We start from the raw sequence: 24,476 nt of genomic DNA, 5'->3' as shown, positions 1-24,476 counted from the left end.
CGGAGCCTCGTCGGGAAAGAAATGCTTTTTGATGCTGCTCTGTCTCTCCCATCTCTCTTTTTTACACTGGAAACTGTGGTTTTCGATGATACCAAGCTCAGTGCAAGTTGAGATGGTGCATATAGGAAAATAAGAGATCCACAAAACATGTGGAGTCTATATATGCTTAGACACATCGCAATAGGGCAACTGAGGTCTGAACTTCAGACTCATCAATTCGTCGCCGCAAACGATCGAGCACCCCAATCTTCACTTCGTCAACTTCGAGATGCCTTCAAAGAAGGTTAAAGGTGCTGTGCACCTTCTGACGGGATTCAGTCATTGACAGCATAATTCGTGTACATTTCCCGTCCTTGAGATTCACGTTGACTGATAGAATGTAGGAACAGGAACACCACCAACGAGTGTGTCGATGCAATAAGATTTCGTTGGTTAGTGTCGAGCAGTACAGGTTATTTTTGCATGTGCCACTGTTCTTCTACGCATAACTACAAATCCATGTAGTCGACTTCTTATGTGCAAAAATGCGAAGACTATTGGCGAAATAATATTGAACTTAATAGTAAGTACTCCGTCAGTCGAGCAACGATAACACAAGAATACAAAATAAATAAATGATTTAGTTATCAAGAAAAAACAGTGTGAAGCTCACCGATAACGAGCCGTGGGCACACAAAACGAAACGCCGTGTCGTCTGCATTCGGACGCTCGTTGTCTGGTATGTCGTCTGCAACGGTACCTGCTTTATTTCAGCTGATAGCAGCAAGAGGGATGTTGTAGGGGGATTTGGTTTGGTTTGATTTGAAGAAAAAATTAAGATTTTGGCTTGACTAGTGTGAGGCCCGCAACTCCACATCACATGCACCAGTTACTTGGTAGAAAACTCCTGCGATGATGATGATGATGCCAATGAAGAGGATGATGATGGCGATGATGTGGATTAGTGGCGGTGGTGATTCAACAACAATTGCAAACGCGCACTGAGTTGTCACGGAACACGCAAACAGTCGAACAGGAAAACCCACACTCACAACCAGGGAAGGATAACGGACGTATTTTGGTTACCGTTTCCATTTTCGTTACTGCTGTATTTTAGTTTCCATTATCAGTTTCTGATACCGGCCTTTCAATTTCGTTTCCGTTACGTTTCCGTTACTGTTTCTGGTAATGGAACAGTCGTTACAGAGCTGCGGGGTGACAGCCCGTCCGACTTTATCTCAGCACCGTGCTTCGCCCAAGTGCTGCTTCGGTATCACGCGTACAGACTATACAAGTAATTTTACGTCGTTGGGATGCGCTCATCTTGCAAGATAAAAAAAAAAAAAGGAACATGTCTTCAGTCTTCAGTCACGCGGAGTCCAGCAACTCAAGATGGGCGTAACCTTCATCGAATGTCGCATTCATCAGCGGACACTATACTGCGATGGCCATGGTGAAATAAAATAAGTACAAAAGTACAAAATAAGTAACTAAAAATCGTAGCCTGTCATCCTCGTGCTATGGTGGAGTACAGTCATGTGTTGATGTCATGGAGTTATGAGGACTGGGACGAGGTAAGCGACGTATGCACCCTCGAGATCCAATATTGCGTTTTCTTTCCATGCTCTCGTGTAGCATTTAGAGCCTTACAGGGAATGGAGTCATCAAAAAAAAAAAAGTGACAAGTCACTCAAATGTCATCGCACAACAGGAATAGCCATTACCCGAATTCAATACCGGACGATAAATTCGTTTCCCTTTGTTTACGGTAATGGAGGACCGTGGTATGCGTTTCCGTTTCCGTTATCGTTACTAATCTCCAATTTCGGTAATATACCGTTTCTGTTCCCGTTACCCTTCCCTGTTCACAACACACTCACAGGCTGAAAAAAAAAATTACGGCGGCGAACGCCATGTGTGACACTGCGATGCCAGAGCCCAAGTACTTCTGAGACACTGAACGAACGGCCGTCCACTGCTGCCAGCTCTGACAGTAGAAGGCGACGAGCTTCGGCGCACCGTACGCAGGACATCAAAATGTCCTGGACATCTCCCACGACACCGAACATGGAGCAGTTCGGGGACGCTGCTTTTCCGATCATATGTAAAAAGCGACGACACTATGGGACATTCAGACGGAAGCAGTGGATTAGGGTCTCAATGGAACGAGGAAGCGAGGCTGGGATGTGCATTTGTAACAGCGATCTTGCGTGAAACTGGTACTTGTGTCGAGGCTACGCGTAGCCGAAACAATTACTTCTATGCGAGAATGAACAAGCACGGCAAAACGCATATCCCACCGGTTGGTCACACCAGTCATCTTTATGCACATTTTCACGAAGTTGTTCATTATTTAATTCGGTTGACACTCGCGCTTTTCTGCGTTTACATGCCTGCAACAGAAGTGCTTCTTCAAATTCACAAGGGAACATGCAGGTCTACCAGACTTATTGGGCGGCTGTGGCATGTGTATTCTGGCAATCGCTATGAAACCGATAGTAAATGAAGAAAATTTGGGCTTATTTCGGTAATTTATTTGACTGTACTGAAAAGACGCTTGCTCTTACGCAACCCTCATGTTAAAGTCAGGATATCTTGAAACTTGCTTTCTCTTTAACGTAGAGTACTTTCTGGGGCTCGCCTTGCCAGTTGTCGCAACTTCACTCACATACGTATCGTTCGCACCAGTGTAGTAGTGTCAATACGTAAGCAGTGCTGTAGTGTGTGTTTGTTGACAATTTTTTCAGTTCCAGCCACTTCCCGGTTCTAACTACTATAATTCGGCTGTAGATATATCTCATGTAAAGGCTCAACACAATTCATCATTCGGCATTAACAATTCACAAGGTGCCCTAGAAACCCTTCACAAACTCCAGACCTTTCTCCTTTTTCATTACTTCTCTACTCTTTATATTGCTTTTTATTTGATCTGTTGCACGACATGTTTATGAATACACACACTTTAAAAGAAAATGTATAAAAAAACAGGCTGGCACGCGTCGGAAACACCTCCATAAAACCGCTAACCTTGTTACCTTTCTAACCGTCTTTATATAGTCGTGATACTACGCCTCGAGGCCGGAAGTTGTTCGCCTCATTTCACCGGTTCACAGCTTGCTGTTGACGGATAATACCCATGAAACTTTTAACACAGCATCCCAATGATCAGGACGCCGGCCAGAAGAATTGCAGTCTCTGTTCGAAATACTGTCGGCCTGGCCTCCTGGCACTCCTGGCCTGGGTCGCTGAATGTTCTACATTTCCACACAAAGGGAAATGTCCTTGGTATACACCTTACCGCCCTGAGTTATAAATTGCGCTTCGTATGGTTTGCAATGATACCGAAACAACCTAAATGCATTGGTTAATCGCATTTTACTACAGGTATCTCAGCAAAAATAGACACGAAAGCAAAAAATAGGCGATGTCAAGTTGCCGGCGGTGAGAAGTCAAAGAGTGATATTAAACGCTAGTAGCAACTTATATATTTACACATGGTAAACAAGACTTTCGTGCACGAGACTGCACTTCTTCAGGCTGCGAAAATATGAGCATGGTACAGGCACATATATACAGTTGACGGGGGAGTTTGAGCACGAGAGGGTAACAGAATGATGGAGAGGATAAACAACACAGGTAAAAATCAAAGTAACATAAATATAAAAGCAGGGATATCACAAGCGCAACATAACGCGAGCCCAAGGGACAGAAAAATCAAGCTGAATGCCGCTTCGCACATTCTGAAAGTTGGAAAATATCAACTAACACTAAAAAAAAAAAAAAAAAAAGAGTGAGTGAGTGCACGCACGCAAACCGGATTATTTGCACACAGTCACCACGTCTTCCTGAGGAAAAGCACACTGACAACGATGTACATCTCGGACAGTGCTGGCAGAACGCTACACAACGCGAATATCCACCAGTAGCTCCAACAACTCCACATCTCCACAATGGAGTAGGCGAGCCCCACGGACGCCGCGCAGTGTGAAGCGATGGACAAAAGAGCGTGACAAGGATGAAACATTGAAATCCCACTGAAGAAACCCGCTCCTTCCACTGCGATGAAAATCAGCCCGAGAGATATCCCGGCTATGGTTGCGTCGTCTGCTCGCTTGTAGTCCGCATCGCTGTATTGAGGCGACAAGCACGCCACTACGTTGTCTTCACGCGACATCAGCATAGTCAGGAGCAAGATGAAGTGTGCAGATAGAGATAGAAAACGCACCGGGATCAAGGCACCCACTCCTGCCATGCTGGCGTTTGTTTTGGTCTCTCAGAGTTGCCATGGTAACCAATGCCCGCTGTCTCGCTGTTGATTGCTTTTCGTGTCCTCGTTTTCAAAGTATTCTAAACACAATGGCGTAGCCAGAGGTGGTGGACTGGGAAGTTCAACCCCCCCCCCCCTCCCACCACATACGTTAACACACGGTTGCTTTACGGTAACATACCGCTCTATCGCGAGCACTTTTGTTCATCCACCAGCTCGCCTGTGTACTACGCAATTTACTTCTGTGACAGTTGCTTCTGAGAAATAATATGAATGTATTATATCTTCTGAAGTCATTATTCGGTTGCATTGCAAAGATTCCTCACCGGGGGAGTGAAATAGGAAGAAAAATATTATGGAAATTTTGGCGTCCAGAAAACACCTCTGATCGCGTGGCAGTCTTCATTTTCGAATTGAACTACAAACACCGTGCACACGTCTTCCTATTGAAATCACGAGGGCAGTAGAATAGCGCGCATCATTTCAATGTTTTCCAATCGCTAAGGATTGTCCTACATGCAGAGAGCGACCTCACGACGCAGACCAATTGGGCGGTGCGTGTAACTAATTACAAGTAATTGAGTTACTGAAAGTAATTAATTTTACTAACTACTGTAACCTATTGCTTTCTAAAACGTCTGTCTGTAACTGTATTCTATCTGTAACTCTTTTCGAGTAACTTGTGTTCTGAGGAAAGTTACTTCTTCAATCGAACTTCGGTGCGAGTGTTAGGTCCTGGGGTGGAACGTTAGAGAGTGATTCTAACGAGAACTTAAAGAAAAATGTAATTAAGAAATTTATCGGCATTATCAGCTGGACTATGAAGCGAGTGGGAATGCGGGTTGTCTCAGAAGCTTGCTTTCAACAAGTACTACGTTTGATACACAGTGTTCCAAAGTGTTACATGTGGTGTACTCGAACACGAGTGACCAGGAATAATTTCATTTCGTTTCATTTATTAAACCTTAAGGGCCCTTACAAAGGGCATTACATAAGGGGGGATTGCAAAGAGCAAAAACGAAATATACAATAACAACAATTACGGAACATTCGCATATGTATACAGAGTGTACACACAAAAACTGCATACCAATAATGTACACTCAACTTTCAAAAGAACAGCTGTTCGCATGCAAATTTGAAATTCACAACATCAGTAATTGAAACCACTTAATTCGGCGGAAAGCGAATTCCATTCTGAGACACCAAGCTGTAAGGTAGAGAATTTGTGGGCATCGGTGTGGCTGATTTTTAGTAAAAGCTCGCAAGAGTGATCGACACGGCTTGAAAAGAAATGGGCCGGAGTTACATACTGGGAATTCGAGTGAGAGAGATTAAATATTAACACTAATCTAGATAATTGGCAATAACATTTCACTTTTCCTGTAACATAGTTACTTTTAAAGTCACGTAACAGTAACTTATTTGCACTTTGTAAGTGACTTCTACAGCTCTGGTCACCACTAACCACAGCTTCAAGGGCAGACCCGGTCTTGTGCTGGGTGCGAGGACTGCACGCGAAAAACGCTTTGTCACAGGGGGGGGGGGGGGGGGGGGGGGACACTTGCATTATGTGATGAAGCGCGGGGAAGCGTGTCTCCGCTTCGACCCGATTCGTGCTTCGAGCATTGAAAGGCAGCATCTGTAAGTCTCCCGACGAAAAGGGATATGCCTGGAAATCCGCTATGGTTATCACCAAATAAAGCTGTGCTTTGTTAATGTCTGCTTCATTAACAGTTATGTTAGTTACAGCTAAAGTGTTCTAATGAATTTGGGTACTCCGCGTATTTTATTAAAGAGCTTGCACCACAATGTTGATTGATTGATTGATTGATTATGTGTTTAATGGCACAAAGGCAACAAAGGCCATAGAGCGCCAAAACTATGCTGAGTGTGTCGGAGACGATTATGGGAAAGATGATGTGAGAGAGAGTGTGGTAGTTAAAACCTATCTACAGGTACTGGTTCGACCAGAATGTAGGGATGATATGTAGGTGTTGATCCCCGTGATATAGTAGCGCATTGCTTGTAGCGCCTCATTCGGTAATGTCAGGGTAATAACATACACAACGCAACCACGCGTCATACATTGTGTTATATGATTCATAGTGGTTGCTGGAAGTACATATTGTTGAGAGGATTGAAGCATATAGGTATTTCATTTTGACCCTTGTGCTTATCAACACTCTAGCATAACAGATTCTAAAGAGTGAGGGACTGACCTTGAGAGGGACAGTTAGCCGTAGCAGTGATGAACGGGACAGTTTGCTGTAGGGAACGAGACGCATAGCATTCATTGTGGTCCTGGCCAGAGCGTCTATTCTTGAAGTATCAGTGAAATGAAAGTGCTCACATGTTGAGACATGCATAGGGACCACTCAGCAACAGAGATCTGCGTACGATTTGCACATAATACTGGAAAAACACTGGTGAGACACCCATGTCATCTCACAACTGCTCTGTGTGTCCGTAAGATATGATTTTATACATGGTTATTATACATGAACTTGGCAGTCTTGATATAGGCAGGGCGTTTGCAGTCAGGTGTGAACACGGACCATATGAAGGCCATTGTCATTCCGAAGGTGGAATAATAACTATGCCGTATGCAGAGATGGGGAGAGGCACAACACCCACGCTCTTCCACTTGAATTTTCCATCGTCCACCACGATGCTGGTTAACTGTTTGCTTGGTGACTCCATGCTCTGACCTCCTACCAAAAATGTACGGTCCTCTGGAGAGAGAAAGCGGCACAGTCTACCTTAGCCTGCGAAAGTCTGGTGTGTAGCACAGTTTACATCACACCACTGTGCGCTATGTGTTTTGTATTGTTCACTGGAAGGGCAGCAAAACGCAATGCAAGTAGGTCAGCTGTCTGTGCAGCTCCGATCTTCCCACTCTCCCCTACTGTCCGTGAAGCGACCTCATTGGTAGCTCTCACAAATAGGGGTAACAGCTCAAGGTGAGCCTACGTAGATTCTTCTAGGGACACACGCGAAGAACCATTCCGGTCTACGAGTACCCCCTCATTGCTGCCTTGTGAGTGGACAGACACTATGCCAAACTTTAGCTTCTCACCTGTGCACAGACAAACTTTAGTAGCCCCCAAAGGTAACGTGTCCATGGCAACATAAAGAGCAGCTGGTATATTTGGTGAATCATTACCACTTTCAGAATTTGGCCTTCCCTTGGCAACAAAGCCCTGGATCAGAACACGCAAAGGAAGCACACCTAAACCTAGTGGCGTCATCACTAGGGGCTTGCGATGGGTGCTGTCCGCACTGGGTGATGCGCCGCACCGCCGCTTCCTCACTTCCCCTGCGGGGCGATGACGCAAAACCAACAAAACCACTCTGCGAGCACGTGATATGTTTTTCTGCGTGTGATATGTTTATCGTGTTCCGCCTGGTATGGAGGGGGACCCAGTATAGGGGGTGATGGAAAGAGCTACCGCACCAAGTGACATATACAATAATGACCGCACTGTCCTTGACCCGAAACAAACCTTACATGTTAGCATGATGCCCTCTGCTCTTTCGTTACACCACTACCATCATTATAATAATAATAATAATAATTTATTTCTTCATTCTTATGGTGGAGCCAGAGGCAAAAAAGCTCCACAGCGAGCTTGACAAAGGCCTCTGACACCGTATTTACGTAGTTACACGTATTTACCGCATTACGGCGTTGCCTATAGGCAACGCCGTATACGTATCGACTACAAGGGCTGAACGGTAGGATGAAGCGACCATACATTACATGCATTACATTCCATTCAGCACGTCGTTTTCGCTTTGGCTCATTAACTATTGTAATGGTTTGTTCAGTAGTGGCATCATCGCTGCCACATTCAATTGATCTTACTAAAAACCAGCGGCATGGCCGTGCGGGTTAAGCCGTCACGCTCGTTCGTGGCAGCCAAGGTCATGATGAGGACAGGGAGGTGATGGGTTCGAATCCTATACCACCGGCTGGGCTGTCTGGTCTTCTCTCTGGGGTTCCCGAAGGCTTTCCAGACGAATGTCGGCACACTTCCCCCTGAAGTCGGCCCAGGACGCATACTAACCCCCCCTGTCCCCCTCTCCTTCCTGCTGTCGTCTCTCCATCTGTCCACGTCTGTACGCCGCTCATAGCCAGAGTTGCTTTGCGGCGCTAACAAGGGATAAAAAATAAAAAAACTTACTAAAGCGGAGAAGGTGCGCGTTGTGACGTGGCTCTGGCATGGTTGCAACCTTCTTCCAGGCTGTATGTGCATCCACATAAGCAGCAATGTCGTTGCAGGTTATTAACCTTCGTGTCGCATTCGAAGGATCATAGAAGATACCCCCGAAGCAATAGAGTTCGGTGTCGTCGACGTTTAGCAGCGTAGCGCACGCTCTGGGAGTGGACAGATAGCTAGCAGCGTATGTCCATCTGCGAACAAGTGCAAAAGTGCTTAGCGTCACTCCAAAGGGCCTATGTCCAATGGCTGCGTTGTGTGATTCACAATTTTACCCGTTGGTTTCCTGTCGCAGACAGGTCACATCGATGATACGTTATGCACGTAAAACACAAGCCCTTAATAAACCACTGTTCACGTCAGTAGAAGACACCGCGCTCATATCAGTAGCGCCTGGGGACTGTCTGGTTTATTTATTTATTTACAGTAGGTCAAAGGTGGGGCACCTACAGGGACACATACTGAGTCACTGTATAGGGCTCTACAGCCAACTCCAACTGAGCCAGCCTGGTGATATGTGGAGCAAGCTCATTTTGAACAAGGAAAAGCGGAAGGACAACACAACAGCTTGTCCTTGTGTTTTGTTGGTCCTTACCAAAGACCAAGTTCCCTGTTTGCACACGTACGGAGCAAGGAACGCGTCTTGAGCGCCGTAAATGTTGCTTGACGGCTCGTGACTGGTCTGTCTCTATTACGAGCTTTCGGCGATCCTGAAGAACCCACTGATTTCACTGTCCCCATCGGCGTATGTCGCTCTCATCTATTTCATACTGACCACGTGTTCTAATAGGATAAGACACTGTTCTTACTGCTTTTGCTTGGGATTGTATATTTCGACGTAGGCAGTGGCACACGTGTGCTGTGGCGTGATCTGTACAATGCCTCCGACGACCCAGAGGTTGCCCTTGAAAGCTGCTGCAGCCATCCCCATTCGGCCTTTGTAGAGTTCTTTCTCCAGGATGGTCCAGGTGTCATCGTCCGCACTGTACCACTCGACGCTTGAGAGGAAGCTTGTTTCAAAGAAAGTTCTTAAGGTAAGAAGTAGGTAAAGCCACAGCTTGAAATTTCTATAATTTCGTCTGGTCCTCGCTAACACAAACAAACATTACATTGGACAAGAGAACAGGGCGCAGGTGAGCTTGTACTAGAGGAGCCCTGGTCAGGGAAAGGGAAAAAAATGAAAGGGGCGACAGGGCTTCGTGTACGTCGCTCTTTCCCTCACTTGGGGTTTGTTTTTAGTACAGTCTGGTAATACGTGACCTTTTAGGCTGCAATGGTTATATAAGGTGAGACTGAATTTTGGAGAAATTGCACCTCGTTTCGCCAAATGACATGTTTGGAACTCGCAAGTCGTACTATGCAGTTCAACATGTTCTTTGTTCCTCTTGTCTGAATAGTTTGATAATTAATATCGTTAAGGTTTCTTTTGTTCCATGGAACGGTAGGCACATCGGGGTCCCGATAAAAACGTTGTAACAGCATCACCGCAGAGTGAAGCAGAAGAAAGATATGACGATCCCCAACCCATCATCGAGTCCGCAGCACGCTTGGGAGAGCTTATTTCTTTTTGTGGCGTGACGTGCCTTCGGCTGTGGCATTGAAACCGTGAACGTTTCCGACAGCGGTGACAGGGCAAGACGGCTGGTGCCGCTACGAATAGAGACAGGAAATGTACACATCTGTTGTGTCAACTCCACCGACTGCGTAGATGCGATCCTCGAGTACTGCGACGGCGTGGTATCCCCTGGACTGGTTCATGGGGGCCGCGTTCCTCCATTCGCCTTCTCGAACGTTAAAGACGAAGCAGGTGCTTGTGGACATACGCAGACCGTGTGTGGCGTCGCGGTTGTCAAAACCTCCTAGCAACACAAGCACAACAGAGTCTTTCTATGGTTCGTCATGCATTACAAAAGAGGAAGAAAGGATGAGCTTCGTTTATATCTTCGGCGGCTTCCATTAAAGTAGGCCAGATTCTCAACAGCCTGGGCAGCATTGCCTCTACGTGCACCGAGCGCGTGCTCAATGTCCTTCCAAGGCTATTGAGAATGGGGCTCACCATGTACTCCGTCAAGGAATCCATAGAGTCAAGGGCGCTTCAAGTGGTTGGTCTCTTACGGTTTCGGTCACGCAACTGCCGCCGTTGTGCAATCTCCCTATGTCGCCACACTAACTATGTCGCCAGTAGTCGGCCGCTCTGTTTGAACCACGGTGGTTTGAACCTTACTCGGGGCACTCAAGGGCTGCTGGAGGGTGGTCCAGCGGGTCCTTGAGTGGAGGGAAGTGCAAGGGAAGACTCGGAAGAGTGTGTTTTGAGGATCAACGAGAGCACCCGTCGAACCGCTAGCGAACCCCGACGACGATGCGAGGATACGCCGGGCGGAAAGGGCTCCAGAGATCCGTGAGACCAGAGCGAGAGTAATGTATTATTCAATTAACAGTGTTATTGTGACGGTTCAGAAGTAACTGAACTACATAGTGGAACGCTTACGTACATCTTATGCAGGCAGCGACCTATTTTCGATTCCCTTTTGCAAAAGCGTCGCCGTACGTCTCCTGGCGTGGTCCAGTCAACAGGATCCTCAATCTTCGACAACATGTGTCAGTGAGATCACACCGGTATAATATGCGTGGCGATTACTTTTTTTTTTTTGTAAGATTTTGCTGATGGTACGAAAGCGAGCCGTTCTTGCATATGGAGCCTTTCGAATAGTACCAACCGCTGTATTTCATTTTCAAGTTCCACTTCATGTACTCTAATGGTGCATTCGATACTCCAAGCTGGAGCGGGTCATACCGCGTCTCACTCCGGCTCCGAGCCGGAGGAAATCGTGCAGAAGCCGAACGCGGCAGGTTCGAGCAGAGGAGCGGAGAGGGAAGGTTAACTCACGCGACTTCCGGTGTTTCTCACTTAGCCAAACCGACGACGACGCAAAATGCAGAACATGCCAGGCATAGCGGAATAGAAACACTATTCAGCGGAAGCTGGCGCAGTCACGTGACCGGAACCCAACGAGATTTTGCAATCGTTCCGACGGCGTTGCTGAGAGCACTCTAGACCGCTCCGAGTTGGAGCAAAGAGCTCCAAATGAACCAGTCGAGTGGGGGTGAGAGTTCTCTGTTTCGACCAGTGGTAGATAAAACGTTGCTCCAGAGCGCTCTAAAGCGATCGGAAGCAACCATTCGAAGACACCATAAGTGAATACCAGTGCAACAGCCGCCCGCCAAATGCTTGGTGTAAGTTCTCTTAGGTATTCATGTCGCAACTGCCACGCACCAATCATGTATACTTCTTCGTTGAAATACACGCATCTGTGTCCGTACCGCAAGATGGGCATCGGGTTACAGGAATTCCACTTGCGCTCTTCTATATTGTAGCGCAGCATCAGGGATCCTGCAGGATCATAAATACTTATGTGCCATAAATTCATAGCGCAATGATGTTCGATACCTGTGAGGACCTCACTCAGTGAGGATATGTTGACTCCGCCTAAGAGGAGCATAGCTGGAGAACGCGCATCCTGGACTTTTGGTGAAGGTAACTTCTCCAAATTCTTGGCTGGGTTCACCTGCCAGTTCATTGGAACCGCCTTGTACCACTCCTGGCTGCATGGCGTTAGCTGGCGAATTATGTCTGAAATCCCTGGCTTCTGTGTAGAAATAGAAGGACTTGGGTATCTACTGCGCTTGCAGTCTGATCTGTTCTTGACACGAAATACACATTGAAATTTGTGATAACACGGGAAGTAGCTATTCGCGAAGGCAGAGCCAACGTTCGGGAAGGTCGACAAGGACGGCTGTGAGACTGACATCACTCTGATCCTTATCCGCCCCGTTGTGCTATCTCATCCAGCCAACAGCGGCTTTATGAAACGTTGACATGAAAGGGTATACTAGTATCGAATGTATTTCGTATAGTGCTAACAGGCAAACGAGGTAGGTACTTACCTTACCACCAATCATAAATGGTTGGCGCAGAATTGGTTCTTTGGATGGTGGGAGACCATGCAAGTCATCCTTACTAGTGGAGATCACTTCGTCCTGCTTCCTCCTTGCGGATTTGTCCGGCCTTTCTTGTGGCTCCCGATCTGGGAGTGTAGATGACATTGCCAGTGGCGCACTGGTTATTGATGCTTCAGACCATTGGGATCCTTTGGCTGTTCCTTCTGGCGCGGATGGTTCCATTGCAGACATTTCGTGAGGCACGCGCTGATTTCACAGCTCGCACGTAACTCTTCCTGTTGTTGCAGCTGCTGTGCGAAAACTCGAGCCTCTAGACGGGATATTTGTGTGCAGCCGTCGAGATCGAAACTGGAATGCTCAGCCGCAGCAGCGTGCAGATGGATGAACCTCATTATCATTACTCATCAGCATTAGTGTCGGGGAACTCTTGTACTGTGTGCGAAAACAGGTGACCAAATAATCGAAGTCGGTGCTCTTTTTCCCGTGTGTCTGTTCGCTTGAACATGTACCGTCGCCTGTTGTGGTCAATCCACCAATAAATTTTGCTTCGTACTTATCACTCGTTATACACATTTCAAGGTGCCCATAAAAAGGGAGAAAACAGGCGTACACCATACACAGATGCAGTGCAGCGTTGTGTATGCGTGTAGGGTTAGGTTTGCCGTGAATGGCTCTCGGAAACGTTCCAGCAGAAGTGAGGAAGAACTGCTGCTGCCAGAACCTGAAAGACACGCAGCACATGTTACACCTCATACACGATTAAATTAACAAGACAGCATGAATTTACGATGGTGAATTAGGTAGAAAGGTAGTTCATGTGTAGGATCGATCGCGGGAAACACAGCGCTTTGAGGAACCTTTGTAAGCCTAGCCAAGAAACAACTTGGAAGGGTAAGCCACGGGTGAACCCGCAAAACAATGGCTACCGCACTCAATACCCTTACGCCTGCATTCGCCGCCCTTACAATCGTGCATGCAGCCTCGAATGGCGTTATCCAATTCCCGATTTCACGATTGATGTGAAGGCCTACAGAGCTCAGGATCGCTGGTCCGTCCCTGGTCAAGAACGGTAGAAATGTGGGGGTCACATTGCTTCGAGCACGGTACGCCGAGGATTTCCTCCGCTGAACCCCAGGAGGTCGAAATTGTCCTGGGCACGTGCAACATGCCCCCACACATATTTAGGCTGGTACATTACCCGTGCATCTACTCATTCGTTCATTGCATGTTGAAAGAACACTTCAGTACGTACTGCCATCGAGTCACAAAACCTCCAACCTCCTCCTCACAATCGCCCTTCATCATCTCTAAGACCATTCTCAAATGCCTCAAATAGCCGAAGACCAGTTTATTACAGGAATATAGAATAATTTATTGATAGGGACATAGAATAATTTATTGAGATCCTATGGTGATTCTGGCAATAGCCAGTTTGTTATCCGGTGGAGGTCAATTGGGCGGGCGCTGGGCTGGCTCTTCCAGGGGTGGGATGATGACAGCCCCGTAGGCCGAGATAGGTAACGGCACGTCCTTCAGAGCCTTCCATTGGAACTTTCTGCCCGATGTGTCCACGCTGAGGACGCCGTGCAGGGGATCGTCGGGCCGCTCCACGTCCTGTCCGCCTACCACAAACACCTGGTGCCCTGGACAAAAAGATAGAAGTCTTGGAAAATTCCAACAAAGCATGCTTAGCGCCCTGCGAGTTTGTAAGTCAACGGGCCGATGTTCTTAGATATCCCCTGCGTTACGCTCGCAGGTTTCTGCACCTCGACCCACTCTGACTTCTCGCCGTTATAAGGCCCCCATTGTTGAGAAACGCTTTCCTGATTGTTTCCTTGTAATGTTGTACTTACTGTACTGTAAGATGTGGGCATTATGGCGTGGAGATGGCAGAGAGTCCACCTGCTTCCACATGTTATTACTATCGTTGAATTGAAGAATGTCTTCGATGGTTAGCAGCTTTCGCGACGGCCCCACGCAGTTGTAAAATATGCCGCCGAAGCAGTATAAGGCATTGTCGTTCACGTTCAGCAGCGACACGCACGTCCGGGGTGATGGAAGGTAATTGGCGGCATATGTCCACCTGCGTTTACAACATCCGCAACTGCAGCTCGTTCTGAAGGGTTTGCATAGAACGATTTTATGCCTTCCCACGGTTCCCATTACACAAGCGTTCCCCAATGTGAAGCAAAGGCGGGACCCAGTGGCGGATCCATGGGGGGGGGGGGGGGGGCGATCGCCTTCCCAAAAACGTCAGTTTATGCATTGGATTTCCTTCTCCCCCCTCCCCACTACGCGCTCCGACAAAGAACCCCCCCCCCCAAACCGAGGGTCTGGATTCGCCCCTGGGCGGGACTTACTGCTGAGTCATTGGGTTGTATATTTCGACGTAGGCAGTAGAACAAGTCTGCAGGCCAGCGATTTGTACGATGCCTCCCACCACCCAGAGCTTGTTCTGGAAGGCTGCAACTCCCATGCCCATGCGACCGCAATATAGGCCCTTAGGCAGGACGGTCCACGTGTCCTCTTCAGTGTCGTAGCATTCCACGTTGGAGAGTAACCTGAGAGAGGTATAATTAAACTGCATCCTCAACTAGTCGGTGGAGCTTACAGGTCATTGGCGTCTACGCCACCGACAGCGAAGATTTGGTTATCAAGCACTGTGACGCCGTGGTACCCACGGGCGTGCCTTAACGGCGCTGTGGCACTCCACTCTCCGGTTTGAGCGTTGTAGCGAAAGCAGAAGCTGGTGGACATGCGCAAACCGTATGTGGCATCCCGGTTGTCGAAGCCGCCTGTTAAATGGAACACTTTGCTTAAATTACCTGCGTCAATGTGTAAGCAGCTGAGTGCTCCCATTTGTTGGCATCAGGTGCGGTTGAGTAACGTTCAGCGGTGAATTCACAGAAGGGCAACGTATTCTGTTTAACATAACGCTATCTCAAGTGCCGTAGGCAAGTTGTATTGCGTACTATCTTATGCACGTCACTGTTGCAGATCCACATATGCTTCTAAAACAATGAGAACATGTTCGTTACTAATGATAGTTCTGGTAAGCTCTGTGGCTATGTTTGTCACAGCTGACTTCGAGGACTACATGTCTACAGCTAGCCTACAACTAGCGCGCTGCTACAAGCATTTGTACAATTACTGAAGGCTACCTACCGACGACGTAGATCTCTCCGCTCAAGTAGACGCATCTGTGACCATAACGTGGCAAAGGCATCATGCTGCAACGTTTCCACTCGTTCTCGTCCACGTTGTATCGAAGCATGACGCACCCTACGAGGAAAACCGCCCTTCGTCGTCGTCTTCTAATTTTTTCGCAAAGGAAGCTACTTGTAACTACAATCGTACCTGTCAGGACCTGGTCCAGCGCACTGAGGTTAATTCCTCCCATGAGGAGTATGGTTGTAGACCGGATATCTTGAACACAGGGCGACGGCCACTTCTCCAGGTCTTTCGCTGGGTTCACCTTCCAGTTCAAGGGAACTGCTGCTTCCCATTCTTCACTGCACGGTGCTAGCTTTCGGATCATCTCTGCGATCGATGGCTGCGAGGAAGGATGACCTAGAATTGCTTCGAATAATACGTAGTGAAACGGCTGGTGTACCGTACTCAGCCGTTTAGCATTGCGCACTCGTTTCAGCCTCCCGCAAGTAGGATCCCGCTGGGCATTTTCCCTTAGAAGAATAACAGATAATTCGGCACACGTCGTCTTATTATTGCTGTCAGTACTCGCCCTCTCTCCCGAATTTCAAACCTAGCCGACTGTCTATCGATATCTCAGGTTCTTACTCCCTGTATATCTCTTGTACCTTTAGTGGTACCCCTGAATGCTTCACTTCACTTCAGCTTGACTTCAGCGCTCTAAGGGATGATTACGAGCAAACATTGTGCAATGATCAACTGACATTCACCTTGTCATTGAGTGTGACCCGGTGCAGGTAAAGCGGTAGAATGTCGTCCTGAACCCTCCGTCCTTCTTCCGTGTCAGAGAAAAAGGCGTACGTAGAAGCATCTCGGACGTCCTTGCTCGATACTGCAAACTCTGTGGACGTCAACGAAAACGGGGCACATATGTCGGTCTGCGTATCAATGCTGCAGGTTTGCGGCCGTCTTAGTAGTGGATCTTTGTACGTCGCTGTGAAAGTTGCACCCCTCTCAGCGTAGTGGTCGCTGGAAAGCCTCTTGGCTCTTTGCTTGTGGAACAGTTGGTCTTCCAAATCGATTGATGTGAGGGAGCGCGAAGCGATCCATTTGACTTCGGGATAGGGCACCATTTCGCGGGAAGGTAAAGGTAGTAACTGCCTATCTACCTCAGCGTGCTTGGATTCCTCCTCGCGCTTTTGTGCGCCTGTATGGTCTGCACCAACTTCATATGGCGGCACTCCAACCTGCCCTTCTCCTGCTGGAGTTCCAGGAAAAGGCTTCTGATCTTCCATCTCCAAGCGACGTCCCATCGTAATCTCAAGGGGAACTTTTGGCCTGTCTTCCCTATGCGTTTCTTCGAGCGATGCATACCGTGTGGCAACAGGGAGGGATAGTTTCTGGATCGTGGGTTGGGGCGTCGCAGGCTCAACCTCGCCGGTATAACGGGGACGCATAGCTGTCTGCAATGATGTCCTTCGATTTGCTTCCGGAAATTCGGAGGCTTTGATTTTTCTTTCAGAAGGGACTGGCTCCGACCTTGCTTGTATTCCTCTTGCATCTTGATCTCTGATTTGCTCTTGCATTTTAGCGATTAGTTCGTGTGAACAGTCTGAAAGCTGTTCGATGTTCCTGTTGCCAGTGGATATTACTGCCTCGTCTTCTAGTATGCTCCCAGATGAAAGACCTAGATCAGTCAACTGCACAGCTTCTACGTCTGCAACGAGTCTTTTTCCAATCGTTTCGCTGGATATTTTCGAAAGTTCTTGAATGTTGTTTACTTCTACGGTGATAACTTTCTGGTCTTGCTTGCTTTGCATCTCAATTCGTGCCCATTTTCTTTCAGCCGGCATGCCCTGTGCGAATTCACCAAGGTCACCTGATCGTTCGGTCAAAGTTTCCACAGCATCAACGTCTATAGGCTTGTCCTCTCGTTCGCAGGAAACAAGGGCTTCGGAATCAGTCGCCCTTTCGACAACAGAATGGTGTTCTGAAAGGTATTCAACTATGCTGTCTGAAGGCAATGGGCGTTCTGCTCGCATTTCTGCTGCAGCATATCCATCCGAGGACATTTCTTCCCGGGTCCAGAGGACAACTACATCTTGTTCTGATTCCGTCTTAAGAACTGAAGGCCCTTTTGGAGACTTTCCCACGAGGGATTCAACAGGCACGCACGCTTTGATCAGTTCGGAGTGGATTCTGTGGATTGGTGAGTTCACACACACGGCTTCAAACGAGGATTCACTGTCGCTTTCGTACTTCAAAGGCCGTCCCTGTAGTTCCTGAACTGAACTTTCTGCTGCGTTTTCCACCCCTGAACATTTCTGAGCCAGTAGTAGTTCCTCACCCATTAGACACTGTGGGAGGTCTCGGTCTGTAAAAAGTGAGTTGTCCTCGTATTCAACGAAAACTTTCTGCGACGGTGGCTCCCATTCTTTTATAGAGGCTTCCCTGAGAACAATCTCCCTGTTTCCGATTTCCTGCATTTGAAAAGACTGCACTTCTCCTTCCCCTCCAGTGTCTCCGGATACCTGCACAAAAGCTTCGAATGGTGCAGCCTCATCCTTAGAAATGTGTCCTCCTCCCATCCGTCCTTTTTCGCCCGTATCATCGCGAGCTGCATAGCGACAGCCTGACACATCTAGTACTTCGCTCGCTTGGGGTTCCGGCGCGATCTGGGTTTCTATTGCTTGCTCGACGCGCAAACTACTGGCGTCCTCACGTTGTCCCTCTGTTGGAATTTCCAGAGTACGTGGTGGGACCTCAATTGTTTCAGATGTCGGCAATGACGTACGCTTTCTCCTTAAATGTGTTTCCTTAGAAATACCTTTCGGAAGGAAACTGTTATCAGTCTTCGCTGCTTCCTTCGTTTCGTATCGTGAAGTAATATTGCTGTCTCTCCCCATGTCACGCACAGTCTTTTTTGAAACTGACGTTCCCCAGTGGCGTTTTTCTTCGCTACTGGCCGCTTCAGCAGCAGCTAAGGTAAGATGCCTCTCTTTGCGTGCCTCCCCTGTCTCGTCCTCACTTGACACTTCGCTTTGCTGGAAAGTGCTAGGCACTGTTTGACGTCCAGGTCTGAATGCCGCACCTTCAGCAAGTAAGGCACGGGGTACCCTTTCTTCAGAGCTCGGCACCCTACTAGTTTGAGGCAGCTGTCCAGTCAAAATAAAGGGTGCCGCACCTGGACAAAGCCGCTCCACTTCACGTTCGCATTTGACGAGGACCCTATAACCCCCGCTTATTGTCTTTATTACGTCAAGTTCGCGCAGAATTTCAGAAGGTTCAGTTTCGCTGGTTGTCGAGGTGATTTCGACAGGAACCCTCCTTTCTTCCTCCATGGTTATGCTGGGCTTCATATTTATAGGCTCCTTAGCCTCGGAGTGCAGGCGGAAGTCACGAAGTTGACGCAGTTCTCTTTCCCAGTCCGTACTACTTACATCGAATGGGACATTTTTTAAATCTAAAGGTTCGTAGGCTTCCTCCAGTTTTGTTTCCAATTCAACAGAGGGTGTTCTTCCGTCATGTCCTTTCGCACACGGCGCTTTGATCTCATCAATCGTAGGAAGTTCCTCCATAAGCTGTTCCTTGGCTAGCTCTCTGGATATTTTCATTTCATAGTCTAACAAATTTCGGGCTCGCTTAAGTTCCCGGATGACTTCCTCAGGAATAGGCGTGCCATCCTCATATAGTACAGGAATGTATTCCAGCATGGGTAAGCGCAAATCTTCAATAGCGTCCGTGCTATCTGTGGCGTCAGCTCCGTGCTTTGATACCTCATCCTTCAAAATCAGCTCTTCAGCACCAGCTTCCAACGAACGAGTGACCTTGTGGTCTTGTTCTAATGCCGTATGCTGTTCCACATGTTCCTGAACAGGCGAACCAGAATCTAACGTCTCGGGTACTTTCCCTTGGGTAAGTGCAAAGCGTTCTGCTACTTCAGGGACCAAGGGAACCAGGGGTTCTTCAGACCGAGGGGTCACGTCATGTACTTCGAAAGGAACGATTTCTCTTACCTCCTTGGCATCATACTGACTCACATCTTCCACTCTTGAAGGCAACCCTTCAGCTCCTTCAGGCATCGTTTCCTCTTTTCCGACTTCATGTGTACCGTGTGGAGGAACTTCAGTGGCGGCCTCCGTATCTTGGCCCTCCTTCGGCAGCTGAGCAATAGTTAAGGCATCCGTTTTGCCATGCTGCTCATATCGTGTATCCGGACGCACAAGCTGAACGCCTGGCACTGTCTGGTGTACAGCTGAGTCTGCAATCACTGTGGCTGACGTTAGTGTAGTTGATGTCGCTGCAGCTGTCACGTCCTCGGGCACACCATTTTCCTCAGGAACACCTTCGGCAACCAATTCTTCCGCTAACATTTTATGTGGCACGTCAACTGGCAAGTGTTCTGTGCCTTGTACTCTTTTCAGAGTGATTGGTGAAACTGTTGATATCCTTTGTTCGCTTCGAGACACAAGCCCTTCAAATTGTGTATCCTCAGTTGCTAGTGCAGACGCCAGCAAATTGACAGGTTCAAGGACCGGTGGCTCACTTCTAATCTTGTCTTCAACCCGTTCCTCTGTGTTGAACGACGCTGGTGCAGCTGTGCTGTCCATAGATGGTGCTTCGGAATATGCCTTTATTACTTCCTGTATCGTTCCTTCAACTTCTCCTAGACGTCCCAATGCCTCTGTAACTCGTTCTACTACATTTTCCTTCTTCAATTCTATCAGGTCCGCGTCCTCTTCAGTTGACATAACTGCTGCTACGCCAGTCGGTAAAGGCTCTGCCTCTTTTTCGGCCTTCTGAGTATCCAAAGCATTTATTTCTAATACAGAAGAAGCTGTTCCGGACAGTCCAGCTTCTTGACTTTCCGCATAACGTGCTTGTGCAGCAAGCGGCGTACCCTCTACACTGTCTCCTACAGGCGTAGTTATCGCAGTTTCTTTCTGCGGTTCCTTTGCTATTTTATGAAGCTGTTCAACTGCTATAGTTTCGAGCTGTGTTGGAAGAGCAGCCAGCACCTCGGTATATGCTTTGACTACATCTTGTGTGACAGCTACAATTTGACCCAATGTCTGCAATGCTTCACCGATATGTTCTGGCGGTACATTTTGCCTTATCGTCAACTCCGTTGTCAGTGCATCGAAATTTGGATGTATCGCAGTATCCAATTCACGTAGCTTCTTCGTGGCCTCTCTGACGTCTTCTGCGTCCACGGCACTTTTATGCATTTCTGCATGTGTCTCGCCAGTTGGTTCCTGAGTTTGCAGTCGAATGTCCTCATGGCTTTCAGTAGGCGCCCCTGCTATAGGTGTGCCTAACAACGATGTCCTTTCTGCCGTTTCTTGTGAACGTTCAGGGCGAAAAAACGCAGGTTCCATTGGCGCTGGTAGCCCAAGAGCCTTTTCTATCTCATGTGAAGAACATTCCAGTTCACGTAGCGTTCTCGGTGTTCCTTGAGCAACCGCTTCTGCTAACGACAATGACAATGCCTGAGGCAACTCTTCTGCTTCATGTTTAACACCCTCAAGCTCCTTAGTTTTCAGTGGTTCCCCAACGATTTCGTGACCACTGCCCTCTGAAACTTTCGCACTTCGAGTAGGTTTTGCCAGTTCCTTTACGTCTGTGGACGCTGTTGCCAATTCAACTTGCGTTAGAACTTCAGGAGCGGGCTCGTCAAGCGGTTGCCGCTCAAATATTTCTGACCGCTCAAATGCCGCGATTCCGGAGGCAGACAATACCGCCTTTGCTTTCTTAAAGCCTTCAGTTACTTCCTTTGCAGCCGCTACCGTAGCGGTGTCTGGTAATTCAGCATGTGTGAGATCCGAATGCTTTGCATGTGCGTCAGTCGGTTCCACATGCGCTTCTGCTATCGTGGTTTCGTTAACGTGTTCCGCTACGTCAATAGCTCCATCGTATTTCGGAGGCGAGCTATCTTCAACTACAGCCTGTTCGGTTGGTTTTATACTAGGCACACGCTCGGCATCCTCCACACCGTCCGCTACAGCGTCAAAAATAAAGGAAACTTTTCCTTTTCCATAGACCTCGATCTTTGCTTCCATCAGAACGCTTGGTTTCTCTTTTGTCTTGTATCCATCGCAAAGACTCACACTATACGGAGGCGTTGTAGAACGTCGTCTGAGGTTTTGACCTTTGACTGTTTTGAAGTCCTTGTCGAGACCCTTCTTTGGGAAACATTCGCTACCGACCAGGTTTAAAGGGTCTTGAGTTCGAAGCTCCATACCCAGACCGTTAGGATTGTGATCGTCGTAGCGCTTCACTCCGGCATCTAGTTCGGGGCTAGAATTCGATGCTGCATTCACTGATGTCTCTTGGTCATTCGCGGTGAGATGCTCTGAAACGAAGGACGGATACTGCTGTCCAGATGGCTCTTCATATGACGCAACGAATAGATCGTCTCGTTCTTGTGCATTGCTGCGATTTTGACTGCAGGTCAGTTGCACGTCGTCTAGCGATGGAGCTCTAAGTGATGAATTGGAACTTCTGCCGGTACTTGCTCTTACGGCATATCCTGGATTCTCCAAGTGTTCGGGGTGTGGTTCATTGTCCCAGTGTGATGCCAGGGATAAGTGTCTTTCACCAGAAATTGTCTTAAAGGGATGCTTTCCTGGTAGCAGCGATACAGAGGCAGGGGAGGCTTTCCTAGACGGGAACCTCTCTCCCGTCGTTTGTAACACCATGAGCGTATCAGGCTGACCACAAATTTCTTCTCGCATTTGCTTTTCAGAATGTTCCTTGCATGCTTTCACGAGACCTTGTTTCTCATTGTGTTCCTTAGGTAACTCCTTCTGAAATAGCTGTCTCTCTACTCGCGGTAATAGGGATGTTTCCCTCACTGTGTTCTGCGGTGTATTTTGGGTCTCCACATGCAACAGGCGAGGGAGTCTAGAGAGACGTCTATAATATTTCTCGATTGATGTGCTTTCTACTTCCTTAAGACCCTTGGATTTGCGTGATGCTGCGTTGAACGGTATTTCACATATTCTGTTGGCGTCACGGTACAGTTCGACCGATGACCCAGCTCCGGAGCTGATGTTACTTTGCTTTTCGCGTAGACCAGCATTGTATAGTTCCAGCGGTACAACAGAGGTGTCCGCAGGTATACGCTGTGTACAGACATCTTGTGACCCAATATTGTTTTGCGAGAACTCACTGTCCGATGCACAATTCGCCAATCCTTTAAGTGACATAGCAGCAGCCTCTACTCCATGTAGAACGTCAACATCTGAATAGAGAACTCTTGTTTCCTCGTACCCCAGAGCCCGCCTCTTTGTCTGTTCATCTTGGGTCAGCATGGAATGTTCTGGTTGACGCCATTTGGTTCTGTGTCTGCTACTCGACGTCTTACTTGAAGCATGACTGTCATCTACATCTTTGGCGAGTGAAGACTGCATGGCACTTCCATGCTCTGGAATTGCTTTTATTCGATGAGAAACCTCACGTAACATATTACTCGTCGTATCTGTCGTAACATCCGTCGTATCCAGACCAGCCGTATGTAAAGAAGTAGAACTGTCAGTGCACGGACATGGTGTGTTCGGTGGTACAATATATTTCTCATCTGGAACTGTCACAGATCCTGTAGTGGTGGCTGACTCGAAGCTGCACGGCTGGTGTGTTTGCTTCTCTGGCGTCGTCACCAGTTCCGAGGAAGATACCTGTAAATGTTCTTCCTTCGAAGACAGACTTTCCAAAGTTGACGTTCGGAACGGCCTTGGTGTACAGTAAGACGCTTCAGAACTTTCTCGAGAAGGTGTACCTGAACCTGGCGGAGTTCTTGCGCGGTATGTAGGTAGAGAACCTGTGCGGATAGGTCCAGGTGCTCTCTCGCTTCGCTGCCATTGTGACAGGGCTACACCTTCCTTTGCTGCTGCAGAGCTGTTTTCTAATAGTGTCATTTTCAGTGGTGAATTTTGCAGGAGGGCAGAAGACGATATCTCTGTAATACATGATACTTTAGGTTCCACATCGGACAGCTGGCTTTGATCACGACGTCCTACAGAGGCACTTCTTGGCGAGTTCAATGAGCGAGAAACGCTGAAGAAAGTCTGATCGGCTGTACTTTGTCCCGATGCGCTTTCACAGAAGTCTTCTGTGTGATGCAAGGCATTTTTCGATCTCCGTGCAGTTTCTATACCGTCTGCTAGCGCTGAAGACGACGATAGAGAAGACGCATCCCGGGAAGGTGAAGCTTGGAAGCGCTGTAGCTTCTCCTGTAATTGAGTGCGCTGAAACAATTTCGTCAGTTCAACAGAAGAACCTCTCTCTTGTGCACCCGCATAAGTGGACCCTATCCATCTTGCGGAAGTTTCGAAAAGCTCATCTGAACTATTGTCAGCACCGGGTTTACTTGGTTTAACAAAACTCGAACCTTCAACGCAGTCAGTAGCTTCAAGGGGGACGAGAGCTGTTCCTACATCCTGCGTAATTCTTGTATTTGGGGCACCAACCGGCAAGGCGGCATCCATATCTGTCGGAAGGAGACTATCGAATAACACGGAATGGAATGACATCACTTTAAGGGGCTCCGAACAAGGTAAGTCGACGCAAGTGGAAAGTATTGCCCGCTGAGTAACTGATCTTTCTTCACTGGGAAACTCCTCTTTCAATGACGCTTCGGTGCTGCTCAAGCAGCTCGGATCCATAGGATTGGTGCATCTGGAACTGGAATAACCGTATGTAGCGTCTGTCAAGTCTGAAAACTGCTCTATGCCAAGCTTGTCCTCAGGATATGCAGCGTTCCTTTCGTCCTGTTCCATTGCGTCAGTCATATCTCGCGTTTCGCGTTCAGAAGGCTGTATTTCATCTAGGATCCCTCCAGTCCGCAGTCTTGACCGTCGACGCCAGCCATGTTGTCGTGGGATATTCCCTACAGAACC

At 48.0% G+C, this 24,476-nt stretch overlaps 2 protein-coding genes across 4 annotated transcripts in view; both read right to left on the bottom strand.

Annotated features, from left to right (window-relative positions):
* Positions 1 to 6,712: 6,712 nt before the first annotated feature.
* Positions 6,713 to 13,034, bottom strand: LOC135396183 (alpha-scruin-like). Of its 2 annotated transcripts, none has more exons than XM_064627210.1 (7): positions 12,415 to 13,034; positions 11,918 to 12,116; positions 11,744 to 11,860; positions 10,149 to 10,328; positions 9,279 to 9,480; positions 8,434 to 8,663; positions 6,713 to 6,981 (listed from the first exon to the last, which is right to left on the bottom strand). In XM_064627210.1, the coding sequence occupies exons 1-7, from the start codon at positions 12,658 to 12,660 to the stop codon at positions 6,821 to 6,823; spliced, it is 1,335 nt and encodes a 444-aa protein (XP_064483280.1). In that variant the 5' UTR covers positions 12,661 to 13,034; the 3' UTR covers positions 6,713 to 6,820. The 2 variants fall into 2 exon arrangements, with proteins under 2 accessions (XP_064483280.1, XP_064483279.1); XM_064627209.1 differs by having other exon boundaries at positions 9,279 to 9,479; positions 10,145 to 10,328; positions 12,415 to 13,031.
* A 719-nt stretch (positions 13,035 to 13,753) lies between these two features.
* Positions 13,754 to 24,476, bottom strand: part of LOC135394734 (uncharacterized) — a 32,469-nt gene continuing 21,746 nt past the window's right edge. The window contains exons 8-14 of one of the 2 annotated variants that reach the window (XM_064625635.1): positions 16,350 to 24,466; positions 15,787 to 15,982; positions 15,595 to 15,711; positions 15,041 to 15,224; positions 14,790 to 14,990; positions 14,283 to 14,512; positions 13,754 to 14,072 (exon numbers count right to left, since the gene is read on the bottom strand). In XM_064625635.1, coding sequence (XP_064481705.1) covers positions 13,879 to 14,072; positions 14,283 to 14,512; positions 14,790 to 14,990; positions 15,041 to 15,224; positions 15,595 to 15,711; positions 15,787 to 15,982; positions 16,350 to 24,466 — 9,239 coding nt within the window. In that variant the 3' untranslated portion in view covers positions 13,754 to 13,878. The remainder of the gene's footprint in view (positions 14,073 to 14,282; positions 14,513 to 14,789; positions 14,991 to 15,040; positions 15,225 to 15,594; positions 15,712 to 15,786; positions 15,983 to 16,349; positions 24,467 to 24,476) is intronic. The other variant, XM_064625636.1, reaches the window with a different exon arrangement.

The sequence above is a fragment of the Ornithodoros turicata genome, chromosome 5, assembly GCF_037126465.1.
Source record: "Ornithodoros turicata isolate Travis chromosome 5, ASM3712646v1, whole genome shotgun sequence".
NCBI classification, from domain to species: domain Eukaryota; kingdom Metazoa; phylum Arthropoda; class Arachnida; order Ixodida; family Argasidae; genus Ornithodoros; species Ornithodoros turicata.
This window is presented reverse-complemented; position numbering and strand designations above follow the sequence as displayed.

Excerpts from the sequence above, each read along its gene's own strand:
- LOC135396183 (XM_064627209.1), bottom strand. The coding sequence starts at position 12,660 with ATGTCTGCAATGGAACCATCCGCGCCAGAAGGAACAGCCAAAGGATCC. Across the intron at positions 12,117-12,414 it reads CATTTATGATTGGTGGTAAG|AAGCCAGGGATTTCAGACAT; the intron begins GTAAGTACCTAC and ends ATTTCTACACAG. Across the intron at positions 10,329-11,743 it reads CGAAGAAGTATACATGATTG|GAGGTTTTGACAACCGCGAC; the intron begins GTGCGTGGCAGT and ends TTGTGTTGCTAG.